This window comes from Sander lucioperca, chromosome 13 (assembly GCF_008315115.2).
Source record: "Sander lucioperca isolate FBNREF2018 chromosome 13, SLUC_FBN_1.2, whole genome shotgun sequence".
Lineage (NCBI taxonomy): Eukaryota > Metazoa > Chordata > Actinopteri > Perciformes > Percidae > Sander > Sander lucioperca.
Window position 1 is genome coordinate 5,549,823 of NC_050185.1, and position 23,646 is coordinate 5,573,468.

The 23,646-nt window shown below is 40.5% G+C and overlaps 1 protein-coding gene across 10 annotated transcripts in view; it reads right to left on the reverse strand.

Annotated features, from left to right (window-relative positions):
• Window positions 1-23,646, reverse strand: part of auts2a (activator of transcription and developmental regulator AUTS2 a) — a 348,592-nt gene that overhangs the window by 264,491 nt on the left and 60,455 nt on the right. For 9 of the 10 annotated variants that reach the window (XM_031310791.2, XM_031310799.2, XM_031310795.2 and 6 more), the window contains exon 3: window positions 127-339. In XM_031310791.2, the coding sequence (XP_031166651.1) occupies window positions 127-339 (213 nt within the window). The remainder of the gene's footprint in view (window positions 1-126; window positions 340-23,646) is intronic. The other variant, XM_031310792.2, reaches the window with a different exon arrangement.

The window sequence follows — 23,646 nt, forward strand, 5'->3', positions numbered from 1 at the left end:
AATGACAGAATGTCAAAAATGCTGTAACCATATGTATCACAGCTCAAAACGAAAATGTAGTACTCGGCTACATTTGCAATTCACAATTTATTGCAGAGATAAATCAATAAAAGATCTTAAACTCACCGTTGTGTGTTTCTTGTTCAGGTGTTTCTTCTTCCTCTTGCCTTGTGTGTGCGCCAGGCGGGGGTTGTTCTCCTGGTCGGAAGCCTGCTGGTGGTGGTGATTGTTCTTGCAGGGCTCCAGGCTCAGGCCGTTGGGGACCCTGGCAGCCTTTTTCTTGTGTAGGGGCCCTGCCTGGTTGTCTCGGCACTCCTGGGGCTTCAGTGTCAAGTTCTTCTTCAGAGGAAACAGCACAAGAGAAAGCTTAAATTAGTACAAAACAAATATTTATGGTAATGTGTTGTTGTACAGCATGTATGAACTTTTGAGGACTCTGCAATCATACGGCCCATCAACAGTCAAATACATGTTTCATTACATATACAGTAACAGAGAAAATCTGTTCATTAGCACACTAGAGAGGTTGATAAAAAGGAGCTCAATAAAAGATGGTTTTGACAGATAGAAAGAATCTCCACTCTACAATAAGCAGTGCAGTGAATTTGCTCCAAATTGAGGGGCAATGGTGCAGAAAGGCTTTAGATACAATGTATTATCACAAGATTTTCTTCACAAGGAACAGCACAACAACCAGTGTTTTTTAGTTAGATTTCTTTTTTCCATTTAGTTTTATTTGAAAGTCCACAGCACAGAGGGCAACAGGAATAATGAGGATAGAGAGAGTGAAATGGAACCCCATCTGGATTTAAACCAGCGACGAGAGGAATTTCGTATTAGTTGCTTTATTACTGCATTGTTTTTTTTGTAAACATGCTGGTTCACCACTTTGGTCCAGACTGAAATATGTTACACACTTCTGGATGGACTGCCATGACATTTTGTACTGACATTCATAATCCTCAGAGGATGAATTGTAATGACTTTGGTGATCCTCTGATGTTTCATCTAGTGCCACCAGCAGTGTGATATCTCAACATCTAGAGATGGATCAGCACACAATTGTGTAAGGACATTCATGATTCCCTGATGAGTCAATCTAATGACTTTGATGATCACCTTATTTTGTTCTAGTGCCATTATGAGGTTGCTATTTATGGTTGCTATTGGATCGACCGGACTTTTGGTACAGATATCCATTGTCCTAACAGGATGAATTGTAATGATTCAGTGAGCCCTTAACTTTTCATTGAGTGCAATCATCAGGTCACATCTGAATTTCCAATACGTTATGACCAAATAAATGCAAAACTACTGACATTCCCATCAGCCTCAGCTGCACTTTGTGTTTAGTGCTAATTAGCTAATGCATGTTAACATGCTAAAATATGATCGTGAACATGCTAGTATACAGTATCTGCTAAACATCAGCATGTTAGCAATAGATTTTAGCTCAAAGCACTTCTGCTTACTGTACGTACAGCCTCAGAGCTGCTAGCATGGCTGTAGACTCTGTGGTCTTGTTTGCAGAATGACATCACATTATAAGACTCTAAATTACATTCAAGCTTGGCCTGAAGTAGAGTAGCAGGGGGAAAGATGAAGCTGAGTAGAAACTTTGATTGAGCTGGTGTTTACCTGTAAGGCACATTTCTGAGCAGGAAACAGATCAGCAAAAGCACAGCGAGAAACATCAAAACATGTAAGTTCAGTTTGCCTGTCAACACATAAAAACTGCATTAGAAGACTTTTTTTTTCATTAAGAAAACTGGATTCTGAACAGATTCCAATAGGCTACAACTCCAATATTGCAGGGTCCACACATGGGGTTATACAGTTTGGCCGGGCTATTCAATAGAACCACTCATCTGCTGCTGAGAGACTGTGTAATGGATTACAGCCGCTCACAGTAAAACCTATGGAACAAATCAGCTTTGTTATTTGAAGGAGTGACCTATTTTGCTCCAGTGTGGACCAAAGAGCCGTTGGTGTTAACACCCCCCAGGGAGACATCTTAGCTGGTGAAGCAGCCATCAGAGTGGAGGCTGACTGTTGAAGGGGAAAGTGGAAAGCTGCCACAGCTGCGCTAATGACATGTCGATACATTTTAACAGGAAGGCCGGAGAGAGAAGGTTCTAAGTATCTAGTGGCATTAGCACCACTGATGTATGATGTGTTAGCTTAAAAGACTTATTCTCTGGGAGCATGTGTACTGTTATTATTTTACCATGATAATGGGATCCCCTTTGCTGTTTTTACAGTATCATTGCCATGTCATATTTCATCTTATGCTTTCTAAATCCTCCCTACCTGCGCTACTTGAAAAGTACTAAATGACAGAGATTATTATTATTATTATTTCTGTGTTATCACAAGACTAAATTAACACTCTGGACACTTTGCAGTGGTGGAAAGCAATTACAATTACTCAAGTATGGTACTTGAGTACAATTTTCAGGTGTGTATGTACTTTCCATTTAATTTCTAAAGTCCTGACGAAGACCTACAGTGGTCGAAACATGTTGGCTTTTTAATGATTAAGTCACTACAATAAAGTAGGGCTGGGACAATTCATCAACGTAAGTGATGACATCAATTACAAAAATACGTCGATTTGCATAACATGCGTCCAATCGTCGGAATAGAGGAAGATGGCAGCGCCTGTAAGCATGGATTCATCTGAAGAAGCTGCAGCTAAAAACTTCGCTAACGGTCAATAATCATTAGGGACAGCCCTACAATAAAGGCTTTTAAATAGTTCCTTCCTCGTTCTTATCACTCCTCTGCATTTGTTTGACAGCTATGTTACTAGTTACTTTAAAGATCAATGTTTTACATCCAAATAAATACAAGTTATCAGTTATAAAATAGGATGTAGTTACAGATTAAGCAACCAAGTTAGCTTTACTTCATCCAGCTACAACATAAAATGCTGCATGCATGGTAATGCATTTATAATAATCAAATACTATTATTAGACAATCACACTGATGGTGTTTTTCACATGCCAGTCAAGTACTTTTACTATTGATACTTTAAGAATATTTTGCGGCTAATACATCTGCAATTTTACTGCATTAAATGTTGAATGCAGGACTTTTACTTGCAGTGCAGTAAGGCTGCAGTAACACCTTTAGGGGTGGTTTAAATTTGTTGAACAGCATTCAAGCTGGACTCCACAAACCCTGCTTCAGTCCAGGATTTATCCCGCAGCCCACAGAAACCACATTGTGACTCATATTTGGTGTACAGTGCATATGAGGAATGAAACCAAGGCAGATTTTCCACAACCTACTGGTGAGAAAAACAATCCAGCACATCTCAAGCAGCAGCAGTTACTCTGTGAAGGACCACCACGGAGCAAACTTAGCGTGCCTGTAGACAATTACATCACCAGTGTTACAGATACACACTGCTGTCAGAATGAGTTTGATGGGTGTGCTACTGGCACTGACTCACCAAACCATCTCTAAAGGCCATAATTCACTCGTAGAAAAAACAAGTGCATGCATCAACTAATCTTGTTTGCCTTTCCCGCCCACACTCATCCAAGGCAAATAATGCAACATGACATGCATTGTCAGTGCACAGAATAAATGACAAAGTTATGATGGGGCTGAGAGAGATTCCATTGTGCCAGCTTTCTGCTTGCTGTTAAGCTTCCAAACAGTCTGATTGCCTGGAATAAATTATGTACATTATGTTTTGCCTGCCTGCCCAACAATAGCAAGAAAGAATTCCATATTTTAGCGCCTTAGGATGACATTGAAAAGAAGTAATTGCTCAATATGGCTCACTCTCCCCTAGCTTTCATTTCTGTGATTGTCTGGAAGTGTACAAAGTAATTACATTGTGGCATTTAGTGGCAACGCATGTCTGCAGGTGTCCTTACAATAGTTTACAATATGGAAGGCAGCTATTTTAATTGACTTTTAAATGTTTCACATCTAATGTGAGATTTAAAAAAAAAGTAGTTACTTTTAAATAGTCTGCATCTGATATTTTACTTTTTACTTAAAGTCCCCTTCCACTCAAAGGAGTGAATGATATATACCTTCTGCAAATCCTTCTTGCTGTAGCCATTAAGGGTGCCACTGTAAATTGGCTGAAGCCCACTGTTCCAACATTTCAGTGGTGGAAGGAGCGGGTGTGGGAGCTCTACAGAATGGAAGACATAACTCACAACTTGAGGCTCCAGAGGGATAAACTTGCTAAAAATGTTTTGAAGGAAGAGAGCGATCATCCCTGATACCCCCCCCCCCCCCTCCTTTGTTTTTTTATCTTTATTTTTTATTTTATTTATTTTTTATGTTTTCACTTTATTTATTTATTTATTTATTTATTTACATTTTTTTGGTCCGATCAGACCATGTATGTCTGTGCTGACTGTCTACAATAAATAGGTTAAGTTAAAAAAAAATAACTTTCAGTAGAAAATAGTACCTATATGTAACTTGTATGAAACTCTATTGTTTTGACACTATTGTACATACAGTAACATAGTTTACATAGTTTACTTTGGGATTTATCTGATGAAGTGTTTAGCAGAGTCCTTTAGACAACCAATTATCTTGTTTATTTATGTATACTCTCAGATTTTAGGGGTTTGATTTTTATCTGATGCATTCTTGGAGAACCTTTGCTGTCCCTCCTCTGTGAGCAGGATGAGCACTCTGAACCCAACGTCTACTGTGGTAGATTAAACCAGCTGGACCTTCACTGGTCTTTTTGGGCATTTGAGCCACCAAAGAGACAAGCCTGTGAGAGGCTGATCAAAGAGTCTGATCAACTTGTCTTACTGAGACGATTTAATTAGTTTAGACAAACTGGGCTTCCAGCAGAGAGGAAAAGAGTGAGGGATGAAAGGTGGCAGCAAACAGGAACAGACAGAGATGGTGAGAGACAGAGAGCTATCTTAACAGCTACCTAGTTAAGTTGAGCAGAATTGTCTTTCATTCTTTAGGGAGTGCTTGCCCCGGTTGTCACATTTTGAGTAGGTGTGAAATAGCATTAAGTAAGCTCTAAGTGTTGTGTGTAACAAATCGATGGGTAATTCACTGCTGCGGTTTATGGTGATGCAACCAATTACAGGTGTGATTAGAGCAGCTGAACTACTTCATGTGTAATCTAATGGTTCAGACCCAGGTGAGAACCATAACATAAACGGTATATGGTCACCAGCACCAACAATTTCAATTGTTGCCAATGAGGAGAGAGCGCCTTTTCTGTGCGATCGCTTGGAGCACTTCTAAATCTCGGAACTTTTCAGAAAGGCGCTGGCGTCCTCACTGTCGATCCTTTTCAGGCAATTATCACAACAAAGACAGGAAAGCTGAATGAACACTAAAATTAGTCACATTGACTATGATTGAAAGACTATTTAAATCATTGAAGACTACATATTAGTGCTGTCAAACAATTAAAATATTTAATCGCAATTAATCGCATTAATGTCATAGTAACTCGCAATTAATCGTACATTTTTATCTATTCTAAATTTCAAAGTGCACATGTAAGGTAAACTAGGACTCAGCCTATAGTGCAGTTAAACCATGGCTTAATACTTTCTTTTTCTCAAGTTTGCTTTGAACATAGCAGTCAGGCTACTGCTCTTTATTCACCAGAGGCTCATCAACCCAGCCTCTTATTTCAGAAAGAATGAACAGTAACGGTTACCAATAAAAGGTAAGCCTACTACTTCTTTGCTTTGAGCCAGTTACTCAAACAGATAAGCCTGTTGACATTTTCAGACAACAGGGAAGCTTGCTTTGTTTGTACAACATGTTCAGACAGTGAAAACAACCTTTCAGAAGGTACTGATGTGGCCGATGTTGCTAAGTACTTGCGTGCAAGGCGGGCCATTTCACTGTGTGCCCTTCATGTGTGGACCACCATTCCTGGGGACAGTCATCCATGCCAGTAAGAGGCTCTGCCTTGTAGCGCTCCAGACATTGCTCAATACTGTCCATTTCGGCGTCTCGCGTTCGCCATCCACTTAAAACGTAACGTTAGCCTACTACTCTTTGGCCGGCTCGCAAGCCCTAACAAGTGTGTGCGGCGTGCCTGTTGTTTTGTTTCCGGTCTAGCTAGATCCGGTGTGGTGTTGTAGTTTTTCTAACGTTACCAGTTGTTGCAACAGCATGTGAAAAAAACTACAAAGTTTGCTAGGCCACAAAGAACGTTAATCTCGCGATAAAAAAATGTACGGCGTTAAAATGGGTTTGCGTTAACGCCGTTAATAACGCGTTTAACTGACAGCACTACTAAATATTCTTTATTTAGTCAGAAAAAAAGGAATATTAAGATGTCATCTTGGGCTCTGAGATATTGTGATGAGAAATGTACATTAAATGATTCATCAAGAATATAATCAGCACAAATCAATAGTTGCAGCCCTTAAATACATTTTTCAAAGACTATATTTCATGAAGCCTAGTAATAACCAACAATTTACCGTCAAACAGGATTTAAATGAGTTGTAGAAGTTTTTCAAAAAATCAGCATGTCAATGTTTATAATTATCTTTCACTGTGGAGGTTGTTGCTCCAATTACCATCCAAGAAGGCAGCCAAGGAAGGAGATCATTATACACAGTGAAAAAATAGAACTATAAAATTCAGGCTTTGTACTTTGAGTAAATGGTTTTGCTTATATTCATATACTCTTTCTACAGAACTGACTATGACAGAGCCATAGGGCCAAAATACAGAAAGTTAGTTTCACAGTGATGACCCAGTAAATGCATGGAAAATGGAGCTTGTATTACAAGGGTTAATTCAATTCTTGTGTTATGATGGAACAAACTACTTTATCAGCTTTATGTTCCAGATGGCTCTCTACAAAATATTTTCTTAAGATTAAAGACAGCTGGACTAACAACTCTGAGCTAAAGTCAGACACAGAAAAGTACTGTTTGACCAAGCTTAGCATCATAAGCTTAACCTTAGCATGTTTGTCAGATACCTCCTTGGCATTTTTAATTGTTTGTTCTAACCCAACCCACAATCATGGGTAAGTAAGAAATAAGTAGCCTTCTGTAAAGTCCTTCTGTAGCATACGTCAAAGTCAGAATGCCCGGATAGACTGAGGCACATAAAAAAAAAAAACACTGTATTTTTGTATATTGTGGTAATGTAGCACAACTTTATGGATTTTAACAACTGGTTGAAGCACATTTAAATCAATGATTTGTGTTAAAACAGAGTTGTTCTGACAAGCACACAACTTTTCTTTGAATTACAGACAAAACTAGAGTCAACCGCAAGTTGACCTGCAGATTACAGACATTACACAGGACCAAAAGAGCCGAGAGCTGCTGGAAAAGACAGCAGCTCCTGAATACAGACAAAGGAAGGAAAAGTTAAAGGGTAGAAGACAGAATTTTATTATTTCATTTTGAGTAGTGATAGAACTAAAAATGTAATGTTGACTTCTGACCACTTTCAGGCTGATTTAATAGTGCAGTACATGAAGAATCAAGATGAACACACACTTCAAAATCTGCTTAGAACTACTAAAACACTGCATTTAAAGCCAGATTTTCTATGTAGGTGAGCAAGCCTTTGAGAAAATCCTTAAGGCAGAATATCCCTGCTTGACAATGTAAATGAATTCCAAGTTAATTGCAGCTATGGAAATATGGAGTGAAATGTCAGTTCAGGGAGGTTAACTGCATTTACTCGATGGTACAGGACTCTAAATACTGTATCACATGGCACGTAGTGTGATACGATAGTGCACGTAAAATTTGAGCTGTGCACGTAATTCTCAGCTCTACATGCAGTAGGTGCGCGTAAATGTTCAGGGCTGCCAACTCTCACGCATTGACTGTGAGACTCACACACTCTCACTTGCATTTTCTCACGCAGTGAAAAACTAATTTCTAAGTGAATGTTGCAGCGCGAAAAGGAGGACAGCACACAGACAAGACAGAGCAGCGCAGCATCAGCACCGTAAAACACTGTGGTCAAGTGAGCCGCCGTTTCCAAAAACTCGGTCACGCCAGCTGCCGCTTGGATTTTGATGCACGTCTATTCGTGTTGTTATGGTAACTTGCAGGCACCCTGAAGTGAACACATGAAAAACATCATCACTTTCCCAGAGTCCCTATGCTGTTTAAATAATAGTTAACATTCTGAACATATTTGTTTTATCCATTATATTCCTGTCTCCAGGAAGACTAACGGTTCGGACTGCGGATCGGCTCCGCTGTGCGTCAGCTCCGTGCTCCGCCGTCCTTCAATACCCACCAGGTCCGTATTTGTTGCGGAACGGCTGCAGCCATGACTGACAGCTGAAGTCACTAGGACCCACGAGATCTCGCAAATTCACATATGATTGCGTGATATAACAGGATGTAGTTTCTATAAACAGAACCACAAAACCAACAACAGTTTGTTTCAGGCCTGTCTCCGCCCATTTTTCAAGGTGACGTTTTCAAGGTGTAGTGCAGGGAAATATGATCCGCCGTGAGCACGGTGTATTTTATTTTGAAAATTAACCGATGTTTTATTTTGTTTCTGTGCTCGACTTCCTGTCCTGCACTATCTGTCCTGTGCTGAATTGCTGCGGAGCTCTCTGACGTCCGGTAAAAATAGAAGCTCTGCGTATCTGCTCCCGAGGGCTGCGGATCGCCGGAGCTGGGACGGAGTCGGAATGCAGCCGTTCCGCAGTCAGTGGAAATACACACACTGACTTTAATGGAAACCTAATGACTCCGCCGCCGTTCCAGAGCGGATCCGCAGACGTTCCGCAGTTGGTGGAAATTGGGGGTAACTGTGAATTCAGTTTTTATTAGACACACTAGTGCCACCATGAGGTTGATATTTCTGGTTTTTGATCAAATGACTTGACAGATATTGGATGGATTGTCATGAAATCTGGTTCACACATTCATGTTCATAGGGTGGTGGTGTATTGCGGGATTTGTTGAATATGGTAGGCAGCAAGTACAGATAATAATAATGACTTTTTCAAGTGAACACATTGATGTCATCTCAATCAGGGATGATGGTGCCTTGCTTTGTCTGAGCCACTGGGAACGGTTTACAGAGAACTCCCTCAATCACGTCAAAAAAAACCAAACATTAAACTAATGGAGGGTGAGAATTGAGAGCACCGCAGCATTATTAGGTGAAGGCAGATTTATCACATCATAGCTATATACTGTGCTATAGAGTCGGAGCAAATTGGAAATGTATGGCAGGAAACCCAAAGTCAAAACTTGAACCCCTCCCAGCTGCACTCTTCCCTCCTAAAACTATAGTCTGAAAGTCTGTCTACCTTCTGTGGTGTCTCAGAATAGAGGCAGGTGCTCAGACAAACACACACACACACACACACACACACACACACACACACACACACACACACACACACACACACACACACACACACACACACACACAGCTGCTGAGAATTGTCAGGTGCAGATGCATTATACACAGAAGCGAGTGGCAGGAGTTGTCTGAGGCTGAGTAGAGCTTTTCAGGTATGCAGTAAATGATTCCCCTAACAGACATAACCATCTACAAGATGTTTGTACGCCTTCTTTCTCGTGATGGCACCCTCACAACAATAGCGGGGCCTGACAAAACAGTGTCCACTTAAAAAATGCGCTCACATACACAGACAGACACCTAGCAAATTTCCTGGTTCTAATCTCATCATAGCTGAGGCTTTTTTCCCTATTTGGGTCAGAAGGGTGCATGAAAAAAAGACAAGGGGATATCCTGCGTTTGACGATCTGATTTCCTGTTAGGTTGTGTCTGGCTGTTAAATAAATACACATTCTTTTTTCTTTGTGGGAGGGCAGACGGGACCGAGGGGAGCTGAAGTAATCGGAGATCTCAGCAACCTGGTTCCATTTGTATCATCCAGTCTTATCAGGGGTCCGGAAAGAAACTCAACAACTTAGATTCCTAAATAAAACAAAGCGGTGCGGGCCACACATATTGTGTCAGAGACAGCGATCAAATGGCTCCATTGTGGCCACAATAACCATACTTGGAAAAAGAGAAATGCCCAGAGTGACAATGTAACAACAGGCCTGTAGTGGGTGGGAGGTTGGAGTTATTCCTAAAAGTACAGTTGCTAAAAGGATCTTACAACATTGTCCATACTGGCAACAACAGATCTCACTAAGCACCAAAGTCAACAGATCTTTATTCATGTGTGTTTGTATTCATAACGCTGCATATGTGTGTGTGCATATATGTGTTTTCAGTATGCATCTTGACAGGAGGGAAACCAGGCATTCTGCAGAACAGAAGACTTAATGAAAAACAAACATATTCCATATGAGCCACAAGAACCCACAACATTTACCCTGAACTGATTAAATAAACATGAGCAGCAGATCCAGCCGGGCTTTTTTCATGTTAATCACTGAGTAAGCAGAGCAGGCAGAGTGGCCCTTTAATGGGTGCAGAAAGATGTAAACCAACAGTGTCTGTGTAACTGAATCAGAGCACTGGATTGTTTTTAATGAAAGCCTACGAAGACTATTTCATGCACAGACATCAGCTGGTAGGTCGTGTCTTGTGTGTAGAAGAATATTAAAGGAGGGATTTCAGTGTAAAGCAAACAAGAGCAAGATAACATGCACACTCGCAAAGTGGTGACAACCTGAATAAGCAAAGCATACTGCGAAATGAGACGAGGTGCAGACTGTCCTGATCAAATGAAAACAAACAACAAGGAGTAAAATAATGCTGTGCTGAGAACAATCCCAGCCGGAGCGGCATTGTGGGATAGATTTTACCCTTTGAAGCTGCCCTTGTTGGCTTAAATAATTACACCTAATTGCTGACAGCTGTAAGGGCAAATGAACCGTTTGCTTAAACAGGCACACAGATTGCTTACGGTGACTGCACTGGGTCACAGCTTTTATAGGATTCTGCCATTCACCATTACTAAAGAAAATTCACTTTCTGCGGAATGGGCCAATTTGTTTAGCGGTCTACAACTGACAACTCACTCATTAAAAAATCATTTAATGGCTGGGGATAATGAGTTATTTATAATCTGCAAGAGACAAGAACAACTACAGTAATTAACTGAAGATTAGACTTCAAAATATAATGCTACAACTCCTCAAGACCCAAGCCAAGTACCACCTGCTGATTAAAGTAAAAGTGAAGGAGGTTCTTCGGCACAGGCTCACCAACAAAAGGTGGACCAGCTATTCTCGTTTTAGAGAGAAGCCCTAAACCCCCCAGGTGTGTTGTTATATAGATATGTTGCACCTGTTTTCTTCTGGGAAAGTAAAACGTTAGATAAAGTGGGATATACTGCAATTCCTTTTCAGTTGGATTTTATTCGTCCAGTACCCTGGAGCTAGTCTGGCTCCGCCCTCCTACGTACTTCCACTCAATTTTCATTTTCCTTCAGTACTCCATCTGGGTTTGCGGTATATTCTTGGGTTTTCGCCAACCAAATATTTGGCGGTCCAATCAGCGAACAGAGGGAGTGGCTGAGAACTATGATGTTGAGGTTGTGACGTGCGCTAGTTTGAGTTGTAGCTCCGTAATGGCGGTGGAGAAAGATGCGGTCCATTGTGGCAACGCTGCCGAATATCCAGAAGTTAAAGCCTAGAACAATCTTTGCTGAGTTTTGTTGGTGGCCATGATGTTGTGGCCCTCCTCCCCACGGGGTTCGGGAAAAGTTAGATTTTCCAGTTCGCTCCGTTAGTGATGACGGAGTTGGCTAAGGCGAACGCTAGCGACGCTAAGCTGATAATTGTTGTCGTCTCCCCTCTTGTTAGCCTGGTCCTACCAGACAGTACGTAGGAGGGCGCAGCCAGGCTACCAGAGTGGCTCTGGGCAGATCTAATAGTTTTAAACTTCAACAGAGTACCCGCCTTCAAGGAAGTTTTTGTCAACATTTGTCAATAGAGAGTGGCCAGACTCTCTGTACAAATGAAATGTACGAGAGTCTGGTAGCACTTTTATTTGGAGAATTATTTGAGTGAAAGAAGGTCTTGTAACTTGGTGCAGTTTTGTAAGTTTATTTAAGTGTTTCCCCTACCATTGTTTTGGGGGGGGACAGCCCACCGTGTCATTATTTCTTTTAAATTAAACTACCGATATACAGGAAACGACTTAATGACTGTGAATGAGTGTGTTGGCAGTTTCATTTTGAGAGTTTGTATTTATTTCTTGTTGACCTCACCTGCTCCAAAAAACTGAAGAACAACAATCCCAAAACAAAAGCTCTCTGTCTCGCCTGTGACTCACACAATCCTACGCCGTGTTGCGCAGCTGGTGTAGCCAGTTAAAACATACATTCCACGGCACATACGCTCCGCTAACGGTCCGCAAACGTTGCACGTAATGTAACCTGTCTATTGAACTGTCCAATATTCATGTCTAAGCCCGTGGAGCTACATGATCAGTCGACAAAATTTGTTCTGAAAAAAAGATTTGTGTCTGTGCCTCCAGAGAGTGCCTCAAAGGAAAACATCTGAGCATGAGACATGAGCACAACCAATAGACTGCTCATCACATCTGTTCAGGTTGGATTAGAAATCAACTAGTAACAGCATTATTGTAATGCAAAGGGGAGAGCATGAAGGCTTATCGCAGCACTTAAAATCTTTGTAAGCAATTGGAATGCACTGCTTGCATGCAATAGAGAATAAAACAAAGCTAAACTATACTGCACATAGAACATTACAAAAACAAACAGTGTCTCAGAAATGACCACTTTAATCCTGCAGAGATGTTCAATGAATAACATGGAATTTTTATAAATATATACAGAAAGCATCAACTGCCTCAGTGGGCAAAAAGTGCAATTGTGACGGGTCCTCTCAGCAGTTTACCAAGCCCATTTGTCGTCCACTGTTGTCTTCGAAAAAGCTTTGTTTTCTGTGATTTCTGTGTGCGGTGGAGCCAGAACAATAACCACAGAAGGAAAAGCAGCCCTCTCCTGGGATTTGGGGAGAAGGGAAACAGCAATGCTTGATTTCGCTCAAGCTGTGGCTTTGTAGCAACAGCTCTCACTCCCTCTTATTTCTCTTTTTTTTCCTCCAACTCTATGATTCACAGCAGAAAATTGACTCGGGGAGGGAGTGAATAGTGGGTGGCGCCAAATCCTTCCTGTACTGGACGTACTTTTTTTCCTGCTCGTTGCCAAAACCAGACTGCTGTCAGGCTCTGAAGCAGTGGTTTTCACAGGGAGAAACTTACAGCAGTAGGTTTAATTTGTTCCTTTTTTCTTTCCATACTACACCGATGTTTGGTTAAGGGCATATGAACAAAAGGGGCCCCCTACGTGGGCTCTCCAGCCGAACCATGGTTGTTAGATTAGCCCAGCAGGCTTACACCATGGGCTCCAGGCTTCCACCACCAAGCAGGAGGCAATTAACTCTCTTCATATCATCACACCTGGTTTGCATAGAAACATTTGCTTTAAACCATACACAGGTGCTACTGGCAACATGTGGGCACCTTGGGAGGGTCAGCATGCAGAAAATAAGACTCTGGTTAAACCCCCCATGGCCTTGCATTCCCTGCTATCATTCCTCCACTCAGACCAATGAAGTGATGTTTCTTTTGGGACGCCATGGCTTCAGGCAGAACAGTGCAGGTTGCTTAGCAACTGGGTACAGAAAGAAGATCATTAAATTGCACTAAAGCTCACTCAGTCCTTATTTATGTATCTGAGAACTTGTTGCTCCAACCCGCAGTGAATAAGAATCTTCCCTCGGATGAACTCAGATGTTTCAAAAGTGTAGGGCAGCACCAGACGGTAGTGATGACACCTCATGTGATTCAAAATACATTTTGCAGCTACAATAATACACAAAAAGATTATAAATGAGTGTCTGAGTGGGTGACGAGGCAATGGTAAATGTTCAATCTTTCATAACACAGCAGCTTGCTTACTGTAGTTTTCTGTTAAAAATCGTAATGATGATTTTTACACATTACAAGGATAGTGTCTGCTGAAATCAAGTATGACAATTATTTACCAGCCAACCCAGCACCTCATATTAATATTCAGCAAACCAATATGATAATCAGTCAGTCAGTATCCACAATGCAAATACTGCACCGTACACTTCACACCATATTGACTGTCTTCAGGTTATTTGAGGAGAACGTTACACTTTACCATGCTATATCTCATTTCCCCCCTAGGATGAAAATGGGTCTATTTGGTTCTCTCCATAAGGAAACTGCATTGCATAAACACAGCTTACTTCAGCTCAGTTAACATTAAGTTTAATCAATGGAGCACACTGTTTGTGCATGCAGAGCTTCATTTCCTGCCGCTATGAAGACTGTGAGCAGAGGCTGCTGCTCACCAGCGAGCCAACACCTGCACTATTTATAGCCTACGGACGTTAAAGCTAACAGTGTAACAAGAGACCGCAGACTTGGCCCTACGCTGGTAATTAGAAACCCAGTGAAAGCTCACCATCTCCACAATGGAGGAAAAAGATGGTGCCAGAAAAGACACACTGGGGATGAGCCAGAATACACTGCCAGACCTCCTCAGCGAGTTTCACATTGCAGATACAGTTTTTCAAGTGAAATCCAGGCATTTTTTTCAGATTTAGAGCTGTTGCTATGCTGTAGCTAAGCTTGTGTAACGATTACGGTTTCCATGCAACAACTTAAGTTCTCAACTGTCTAATGCAGCCCATTGTTGCACTTACTGTAAGCCATGTGTGAAGAATATTTGGCGAGGCATTTATAACAATAAGCTCTATTTACTACAGCTTACTATGCAATTAAACGAGAAAAATGTGAAGACCCTGTAGATGGAGTGGACACAGCACACTGCTGATTACAACTACAATTCTTTGTAGGCATTGACTGATTTTCAAGATCAGCATTTAGAAAGAGGAGATGACGTCGCAGCCTGTGAGGGTTCAGGACTCAAGTGTTTTGCCTCCCGATATGCTTTACAATTATTTTTAAAGCTCAAGATCAAATCCACTTTTTTGTATGTACTCCTGTCATTTGAGTCCTAGTATTAGCATCTTAATTCAAGGGAGACAAGAAACAGCTAATTACAGGATAGGTTCACAATTTTTTCAAGTATGTCTTATAACAATAGTCAGGTGCCCATATGGACTTAGAAACAGGTTTTTCCTGCTGTTATCATTCCTCCTGTTCATAATGGTCATTAAAAGATTCCATCATAATACAATGTAAGAGATGGGGGACAAACCCTTTAGGATTCAATGTGTAAAAAGTTGATTACAGAGAGCTCTCCAGCCAAAAGTATTAGAGGGCTGATATGAGCGCTTAGGGACACATTAAATCATGTCAAAAGCAAGTCAAAACCTTTTTAAAGTCTTCATTTGTTTAAAACGTTGTGCTTCAAGTGTGAGATCAAGCAGCGCGCACACAAACACACACACACACACACACACACACACACACACACACACACACAGTTAATGCATTCATCAACTGTAAATGAATATGCTGTTTTATTCTTTACATTAAGTACCACTTGACTAGCACATACTTATTACACCACTATGAGTAAAGTCCAGTGGCAATTTCTTTAAGACTGCAAGAGAAGCTCGGCTTCCCCTAAAATGTCTAAAATGTAATGGTCAAATATGTACTATTGTGTTAACATTTTATTGACTAAAAATGCATTAGAATACATTCATCTCGAAGACGAGTTCGTTCAGAATCAGCTGACTCGATTTCCTTCTCATAAATTCCCGTAGCGTCACAGCGCATTTCCCTGTTGAAGCCTAGCGTCCATTGACTTCAATGGGGCTGCTTTGAGCAGTTTTTTTCAGTGCTTCAAAACTAGACGGTCAATGGATAAATGCTGTGATTATGTCCCGCCCACGGACGCTCGGCGTCTCTGGCGGTCAATGGAGCAGTGGGCTGGGCTGGACGCTGGGCTTCTGCTTGATGATTGGAGGGTCTGTCAAAAGGCTGCATCTCCTTTTGATTGACAGCGATTTTGTACTATAAAAAGTCGCCGAAGCTGTTCAAGCAGAGCTCAGCTCAGTCCCATCGCAGATTTTGCAAGTGTTGTTGAAAGACGAACTGCTGCAACCTATTTCTTGGTATTTGCTTTGCGAAATTGCTAGCCAATTTTCATCATACATTTCATTCAAGTATACACCACATTCCTTGTTTCAGTTTAACCTAATTCCCACATTTCCTCCTTTGAGTTTAATATCGTTTTGTTAGATCGTTTGTTCATTCATTCATTCATACAGTAGGCTAGGCTAGTGTTGTAGGGGTGAACTAGCCAGCTAGCAAACTGCACACAATGGCAGACAATGCTAATATTGTCAACCTGATTTTGGCGAAGCCATTTGAAAGTCTTCCTTACGAGGATAAACTTAGAATTAAACAGCAGGGTTAGATCAACACTTAAGATTGATTTAGTGAAAAAGATAGGGCAAAGTAACAGGTCTTTTCAGCTCTCCTGGTATGACAAAGTTAGCTGGCTGACTGGAAGTGCTGTGACAAAGAAAATGTACTGCTGGCCATGCCCATGCCTCTTGATGAAACCTCACGGATATTATAAATGATTATTATAATAATTATTAGATTATTATTGTATTATATTATTATTATTATATAATATATATTATATTATTAGTATATATATTATTATAATATTATTATAAATAAATGGACAATTTTTATGATGTAGGCCCGAAAATGAGCTTCCCCTCTTTGAAAGACCAGCACTGGTAAAGTCTCTATAGCCATCAGCTGTATTTGGCTTTTTCTCTGCCAACAGCAGCACCTGACTGTACGGGACTCGCATGTCTGACTTCATCAGACAAAATTACAAATCAAGTGCACACTAACACACACACTAACAAACACACACACAGACACACACACACACACACACACACACACACACACACACACACACACAGACGTTTGCCAGAAGTACAGTTTTTTTAATTGATTCCCTCAATTAACCTTACACAGCTACTTTAATTAAATTCTATTCTGGACTGGCTGTGTTCAGGTATTTTGAATTTCCATCCTGCTGCGCTCATTATGCCCCACTTCATCAGATCTATTAAATACAATCATACAACAAATCACTATATGAAAAATCCCACACTGAACTGCTACCTGTGTGAATCATGAAAACAGTTGAGAAAATAAATCAGACTTTAACAGTATCAATTAAACAAACTGTGAAAATATGATACATTGTGACTGAAAGGTTTCCAGCAAAGGTGTGATGGAAAAAAAAAAAAATCTATTTTATAAACAGTTCTACCGAGTGGGAGGCTTCCTGTCTGATTGTGAGCCAGATGTAACAGGAGCAGCTGAGGCTATGAAGGCACGCAGAGATACACAAACGGGCAATTAAAACATTTATTGCAAGCATCTGGTGATCCAAGACTGATAATAATATGCTTCATCTTTTGTGTTGAGAGCGCGCCAGAGTCATTACGAGCGTGCACAAGTCAGTTTGTACACAGCTCAACTGAAGTGCCTTCATTTCCACATTAACTGACAAGCTCCTTGATTTAACAGCACAGACAAGTGTTTGTCCAACAGTGTTAACAGATAAAGCAGAGTTATTAGCCACTGATGGTATTTTATACGTGTCCTACTCTTGAGCGCAACATACAGTAGGCATCGGAGAAGAGATCTCCAGCAGAGAAAAACTCATTACTGTCTCCTCCTCCCTGACAGCTCCATGCTCAGTTACAATACATTGACATGCTCAATGTGAAACCACTGCTGTGTGTTTTACTTCTACTGAAAGGTTACCTATATATCCTGAATTTCAAAAGGAACATTTCAACTGAAAAAGAGAATTTCAAGCTTTTGATTCACACTAAAATGCATTAGCAACCATTAGCCTGACCCAATTGATCTCCTCCCTTTAGCAGTGAAGCTCTGAGCTACATCAAACCCTGCCTCCTCTGCAGAGCAACAAAGACCCGTTTACCAGGGGAGTTAAGTTATATTAAGACACTCATTAGCTCTTCAAGTAGTCACCAATACATACTGTATATTAATATCTATTTTTGCAACTCCAAGAGTACAAGTTGAAAATGAAAAAAAAAGTTAGCTTAGCTTACCTTAGACTACTTTAGCTACTACTAGGCGGTTGAGCTGCATTGTGGGTAATGTAGACACCAGGTTTTAACAAGTAAAATAGAATAAGAAAGACAATATCTCTGGTTCTGCTGCATCAATTTGGATCCTTTTTTGTTTTAAACTGGCCATCATGAGTCCGACAGTGTTATAGGATTAATGCATGCATGGTCATCACTTAATATTAGGGATGCACCGATCCGACTTTTCCAGTCCCGATACTGATACCGATGCCTGGGCTTTGTGTATCTGTCGATACCCGATACCGATCCGATACCGTTGTTGAATTAATAACAAATTGTATACCTTTTCCACTTTATACCTTCCTTCCACCATGTGGAAGAGACTAAAGGCACCAGACTTTCCTAACTAAACATTACTTTCCTAACTAAGACAAAACAACATAGATGTATTGAATTCTTATTTATTTGTTATTTAAAAAACAATTGTGCATTCAAATCGAAAATATAATGTAATCAAACTTCTTAAAATAAATTTAAATAAATAACAATAATGGGCCTTTATATAGGTTTATAATGGCTTATTCTACTGTCAGGAGTACATAGAATATTACAAAAACATTTTAATGTCATCATGTTTACTAAAAGCTTTGATTACTAAAGGGTTTGCTTGGCTCATCAACATTATACAATAACGTTATATGAAGGAGAATCCATCAAACAGTTACAGAATCTAAACTATTTTTTTTTCTGCAAACTGCAAAGTAAAAATAAACTCAAATCGAATGAATACACATACAAACAACTTTAACATTGTTTCCCTTTCAAAACAAAATAGTTCTAACTACCTTGGCCACAGGGTAAGTTAGGTTGTAGTGTGGTTGTAGTGGGCGACTGAATGTAGCTCCACTGTCAGCCTCCTTCGCTGTTTGAATAATGTTTGTAGGTTGGCGGACATATTTCAGCGAGCGAAGGCATCTTAAATCCAGTGTTTTAATCATTTCTCTGAACCCGTCTTTCTCAACGGTCTGTAGCGGGACCGTAGCTGGATGTTCATAATGTTGCTCTGCTGCATGCTTGAAGCAACATGTCTTTAACGTTAGCACGGTAACGTTAGCTAGTACGGCTGAGTAACGTTAGAGCGACGGGCAACAACAGTGGTTAAATTATGTTCGATTTTTTAGAAACAAAAAACCTTGCAACAACAGACGGCTCCTCTCTTGAGCATATGTTGTTCTGGTGTATCTCCGGTCTTTCTTCATCCTCTAACTTTCTTCTCTGTTCTTGAATGTGCAGTACTGACCGGAGCCTCTCCCAGCTTAACAGACTGTTATGCTACCTGGCTAGCTAGCAGCTATAATGTTACACAACATGCCGTTCGGCGGTGTAGCTACATTTGTAAATGTAAAATTCTTAGTGTTAGAAACTGTTTAAGTCACAAATTGTTATGTGCTATGGTGTTTTATCCTTTTAAAGATAGTTAGTTGTGGGTTATTAATTGTTGTGTTATAAAGTTACTACCATGAGTGAGAAGGGTACACAGTTAACAGGGGTCCCAGTGCTGCAACGGAGGGAAAAAAAAAAAAAATTGGATCGGCCCGTGGATCTGTTAATTTTTCCGATCCGATCCAGCTATTTTGTCAATATCGTGGGCCGATATCCGATCTTAATATCGGATCGGTGCACCCCTACTTAATATAGACTGAACAAGGGAACTTTAATCAATTGTCTGAGAAATGTAAGAATCCATAGAGTAGATGTACAGTACTTAAATGTGATTGTATTTCCACATAAAAATATATTTCTCTTTTTGATGAAAATCCTGTTTATGTATGTGCAAAAGTGTGCATCTGGATTAGTTCTGTAACCAAAGTTGCTCCTGTTCTTGGTCTACTGTGAACTACAAGTCTGAAACCTGCTTCAAACTTGTCGAGGAAGTCCTTGAGGAGGAAGAGAAATGATTACGACTGATTTTGATGGTCTGCAATTCAAAGCTAAAAGAGTTAAGTAAAAAAATTTGGAATTTAATTGGATTCTGGCATAGCCGGACTTTTCTCTACTTCATTTCACTAGTTCAACTCTGTTGCACAGGATCCCAATGGGGGATGCATTCATCTATGCCTGGGGGCCCATTGTCTCATAATCTGTCCACGCACATCACTGATAGCTTTTTATTTAAACTGTGTAGTAATTTGGGGTGGATTTCTTCTTTACATAACAGAGAGAAGGAGCAGAAATCTGAAATGTGTAAAAGCCATCTTAATACGGGAATCTGGAAGAATGGGTTTACAGCTCAACTGCAGCTCTCACTACGAAGCACTGCCCACAACATTTAATCACACAATTACCAGCATTTTATTGGTTTAATAATTGATTACCATCAGGTGTTTGAAAATAGTTAAACAGAATCACTCTGCACAGCATCTGTTCACCAGGGCTTACAGAGTGATATGAATAATTATGCAATGCATTCACACTATTCCTGTAAAGTATGACAATCCACCCTAACTGCTTGGTATTCGCCACCCACACTATCCTGTCCACTCCTCCTACTCCCTCCAAATTAATCCTAATAAATGTTACCTCCCAAGGTGGCAGTGAGGATTATAAAGAAGACATCAGAAGCAATTTGAGGTTGTTCATGTAAGGTTACATCATTTGAGTTTTATCACTGAACCACAATATAAATTATTTTGTAAAATTTAAATCTGCACTTGATTCCTCTTGCTGTCATTATTAGATAAGATGAATAGGTAGAACATACGTGTCCAACTGATTTATTTTTCAAGGAGTTTTGAGACTATGTCAAAGTGAGAGTAGATGAAAATAAATTTTATTTTCATTGTCACAATTCTCTAAAAAAAAACAAAAAACAATTCTGCCTTACTTTTACATCTGCACCATCTGAACTGAACATACTGTATGGAATACCTTAACCTTGAAGTTGATAAATATCTTAACCTCATGTTCATTTTAAACATAACTTATTATGTCTAAGTTTGTTAACATTTAAGCTTACAACATATGACTCTAGCTCTTGTCTTTCACAAACTTTGGAGACTTTGGACATGCCTGCTGTACAGTATATGTGGCTAGACATCCTGAATACGTTGTCATGTTAACTTAAATACTACAGGACTTTGCACAACATAAACTGAAACACAATGAACCATCTTTTAGTCCTCTAGGTAATATTAAACACATTCAGTATTGTACCTTTGGCTACATCCACACTAATACGTTTTCATTTTTAAAACACAACTTTTGCTACGTTTACGCCTGGCGTACACAATACTCCGGTGTTTTCGGACCACCAAAATGGAGACTTTCAAAAACGCTTCTGACCCCTTTATAGTTTGAAATCTTTGGGATTGCGTTTTAGTCTGGACGGGATTTTCCGGAATAAAACAAACATCAAACTTGACTACAGGAGATTATTTTAGGCAGGGTGCTTAAACATTTGTGTGGACGGAAAATTGTTTTCGTTTTAAAACGCTGTGTTAAAATGAAAACATATTAGTGTGGACATACTCTTTGAAGCTCACATGGGAGCTGCTCTTAGGTCTGTTTTCATGCTCAGTCAGCCCACCCACTCTCACTTAACAACAGAGGGTATGTCAACAGAAATAAATCACTGAAGCACTGCTAAGGTTAGCAGATGTGAACATTAGTTAACAGCCTGTATAATTATGTTATCTCAGCCAGCCATTGTATTCCAGTCCCTCGGGACTACGTTCAGGCAGAGCCTTTTACTCATCATCACAATCTGACAGAATGCAATTACCAGAACACAAAATGTAGCCTACTGAATATTGAAAATAGATTGATATTTCACGTCTATCTTAGCAGAATAGAAATATATGCCACAATTAAGTGATCAATCTCTTCCACACCGCTTAGCATTCATTAAATCAAAATCAAAACAGTCTGCTGCTTGAACAAGGAGTGAGGCTGAGCAACAGCTGAAAAATCTCAACAGAGTAAAGCATCTGTGTTAAGGTACCAAAAAAGCTACTTTTTAATTAGCCTGGCTAATGAAATATTACAGATGAGGAAATATCTTTATGCAACTCCCCTGTTTCTTTATTACATGGCACAGTTTCTCCTGTCCCTGCCCTTAATCAGGCAAATCAATTACTTTGACAGGTTTTGCAGAGTCAGGGATGTGTATTATATTCATATCTACACAGACTGCAGACACAGTCTGGGAGATCGTCCAGAAATACGGTGAGAGAGCGATGAAAAGACAAAGAAAAAAAACAAAGAGAGAAGGCCTATTCTATGGGCCTCACAAGGATTTTATCCCTTTTTCTCTCAAGGCTATTTAATTTACAGTAAAGCTTAAAATAACATATAGCATCACCACTATAAAAAACCTAGTGTCTCCAGCTCGAACAATGATTGTATGGATCTCCACTGAATACAATTTTAGCTCATTTCCCATAGACCTGCACAGACAGCCTATTGGTAATTGTCTAAATGGCAAGTACTTGCACCAGCCATGGCCATCCTGTGGAGGACATTTCAAATGCTCCTGTACAACATCACCAAGCACACTATAAAACATTCTCAGTGGAAACATGAAAGATCCACTTACTAAATGGCTAGAATAAACAGCAGAAAGAAAAGAAAAATGAAACACAATGGCTCTTATCTTCAATGGTCTCATATTGATGAGTTGTTTGATCTTTATCTCGAGTAGACCACAGAGTATTGTTGCAGGGTAGGGGGTGGGGGGCAGACCGCTCCTCAGTAACAATTCAAAGTCCTGCATGCACTAACCATAGCCCTGCCTCTGGCTCTGCCATTCATGCCTGGCTGCTTGATTTAGCTCAAAGCACTTATGTTCATGGGAGTGCGCTCACAGGATAAAGCAAGCTGAGCAGCACCGAGGAAATGACAGCTTTTACTGCTTGTAAGAAACTGCTGGAAAACGCACTACAGGCTTGACATACAGTACACTGCCAGGGGATATGGCTTTTGCAGCTTTTTACAACCAATATCCTGTGGGTTGTGCCTCTGCGTCTTCAGGGAAGTGGAATCGGAGACATTTTAAGGAGCTGTCACTCTGTTGCGTTTGCACATCTGAGGCTGCCCTGCAGCACGGCTCTCTCCCTGTCCCCTGGGAGGATAGGCTGTGCGACCAAAATATTTCGGGGCTCTGTGACCCTGATGACAGGCCATTCTGCCTCCTCCACCTGTCTGTCAGGCTACCCTCGGGCCACCGCTAAACAGAGATGGCAGCTTTCACCACAGTGAGAGGCTGGAAGAGCTGCGATGTGTCAGCTTGGGATAAACGTGCCTCCCCTACAGTTTGGTGTTAACAAATTATCAAAGCAAATGCATGCAGCTGATGATGTCAGTGCTTTGTGTCTGAGCATAACTAATGGCTTGTCAGCACACTGATTTCCCCCATACATCAGCCAGGAGAGCAGAGCTTTGCAGTGGTGACACCCTGTCTTGGTGAAATCTGTGCCACCTGTCAGACACCCATCGCACAGAAAAGTCTCAGAAAGTGTGTGTGCTGAGTAAGTCTGAGAGAGTGGGAAAGGAAAGGATATAGCAAAGAAAACAGGACAAGGTAGAAGAAAGAAGAGGGATAAGTGGCTGCTAAAAGA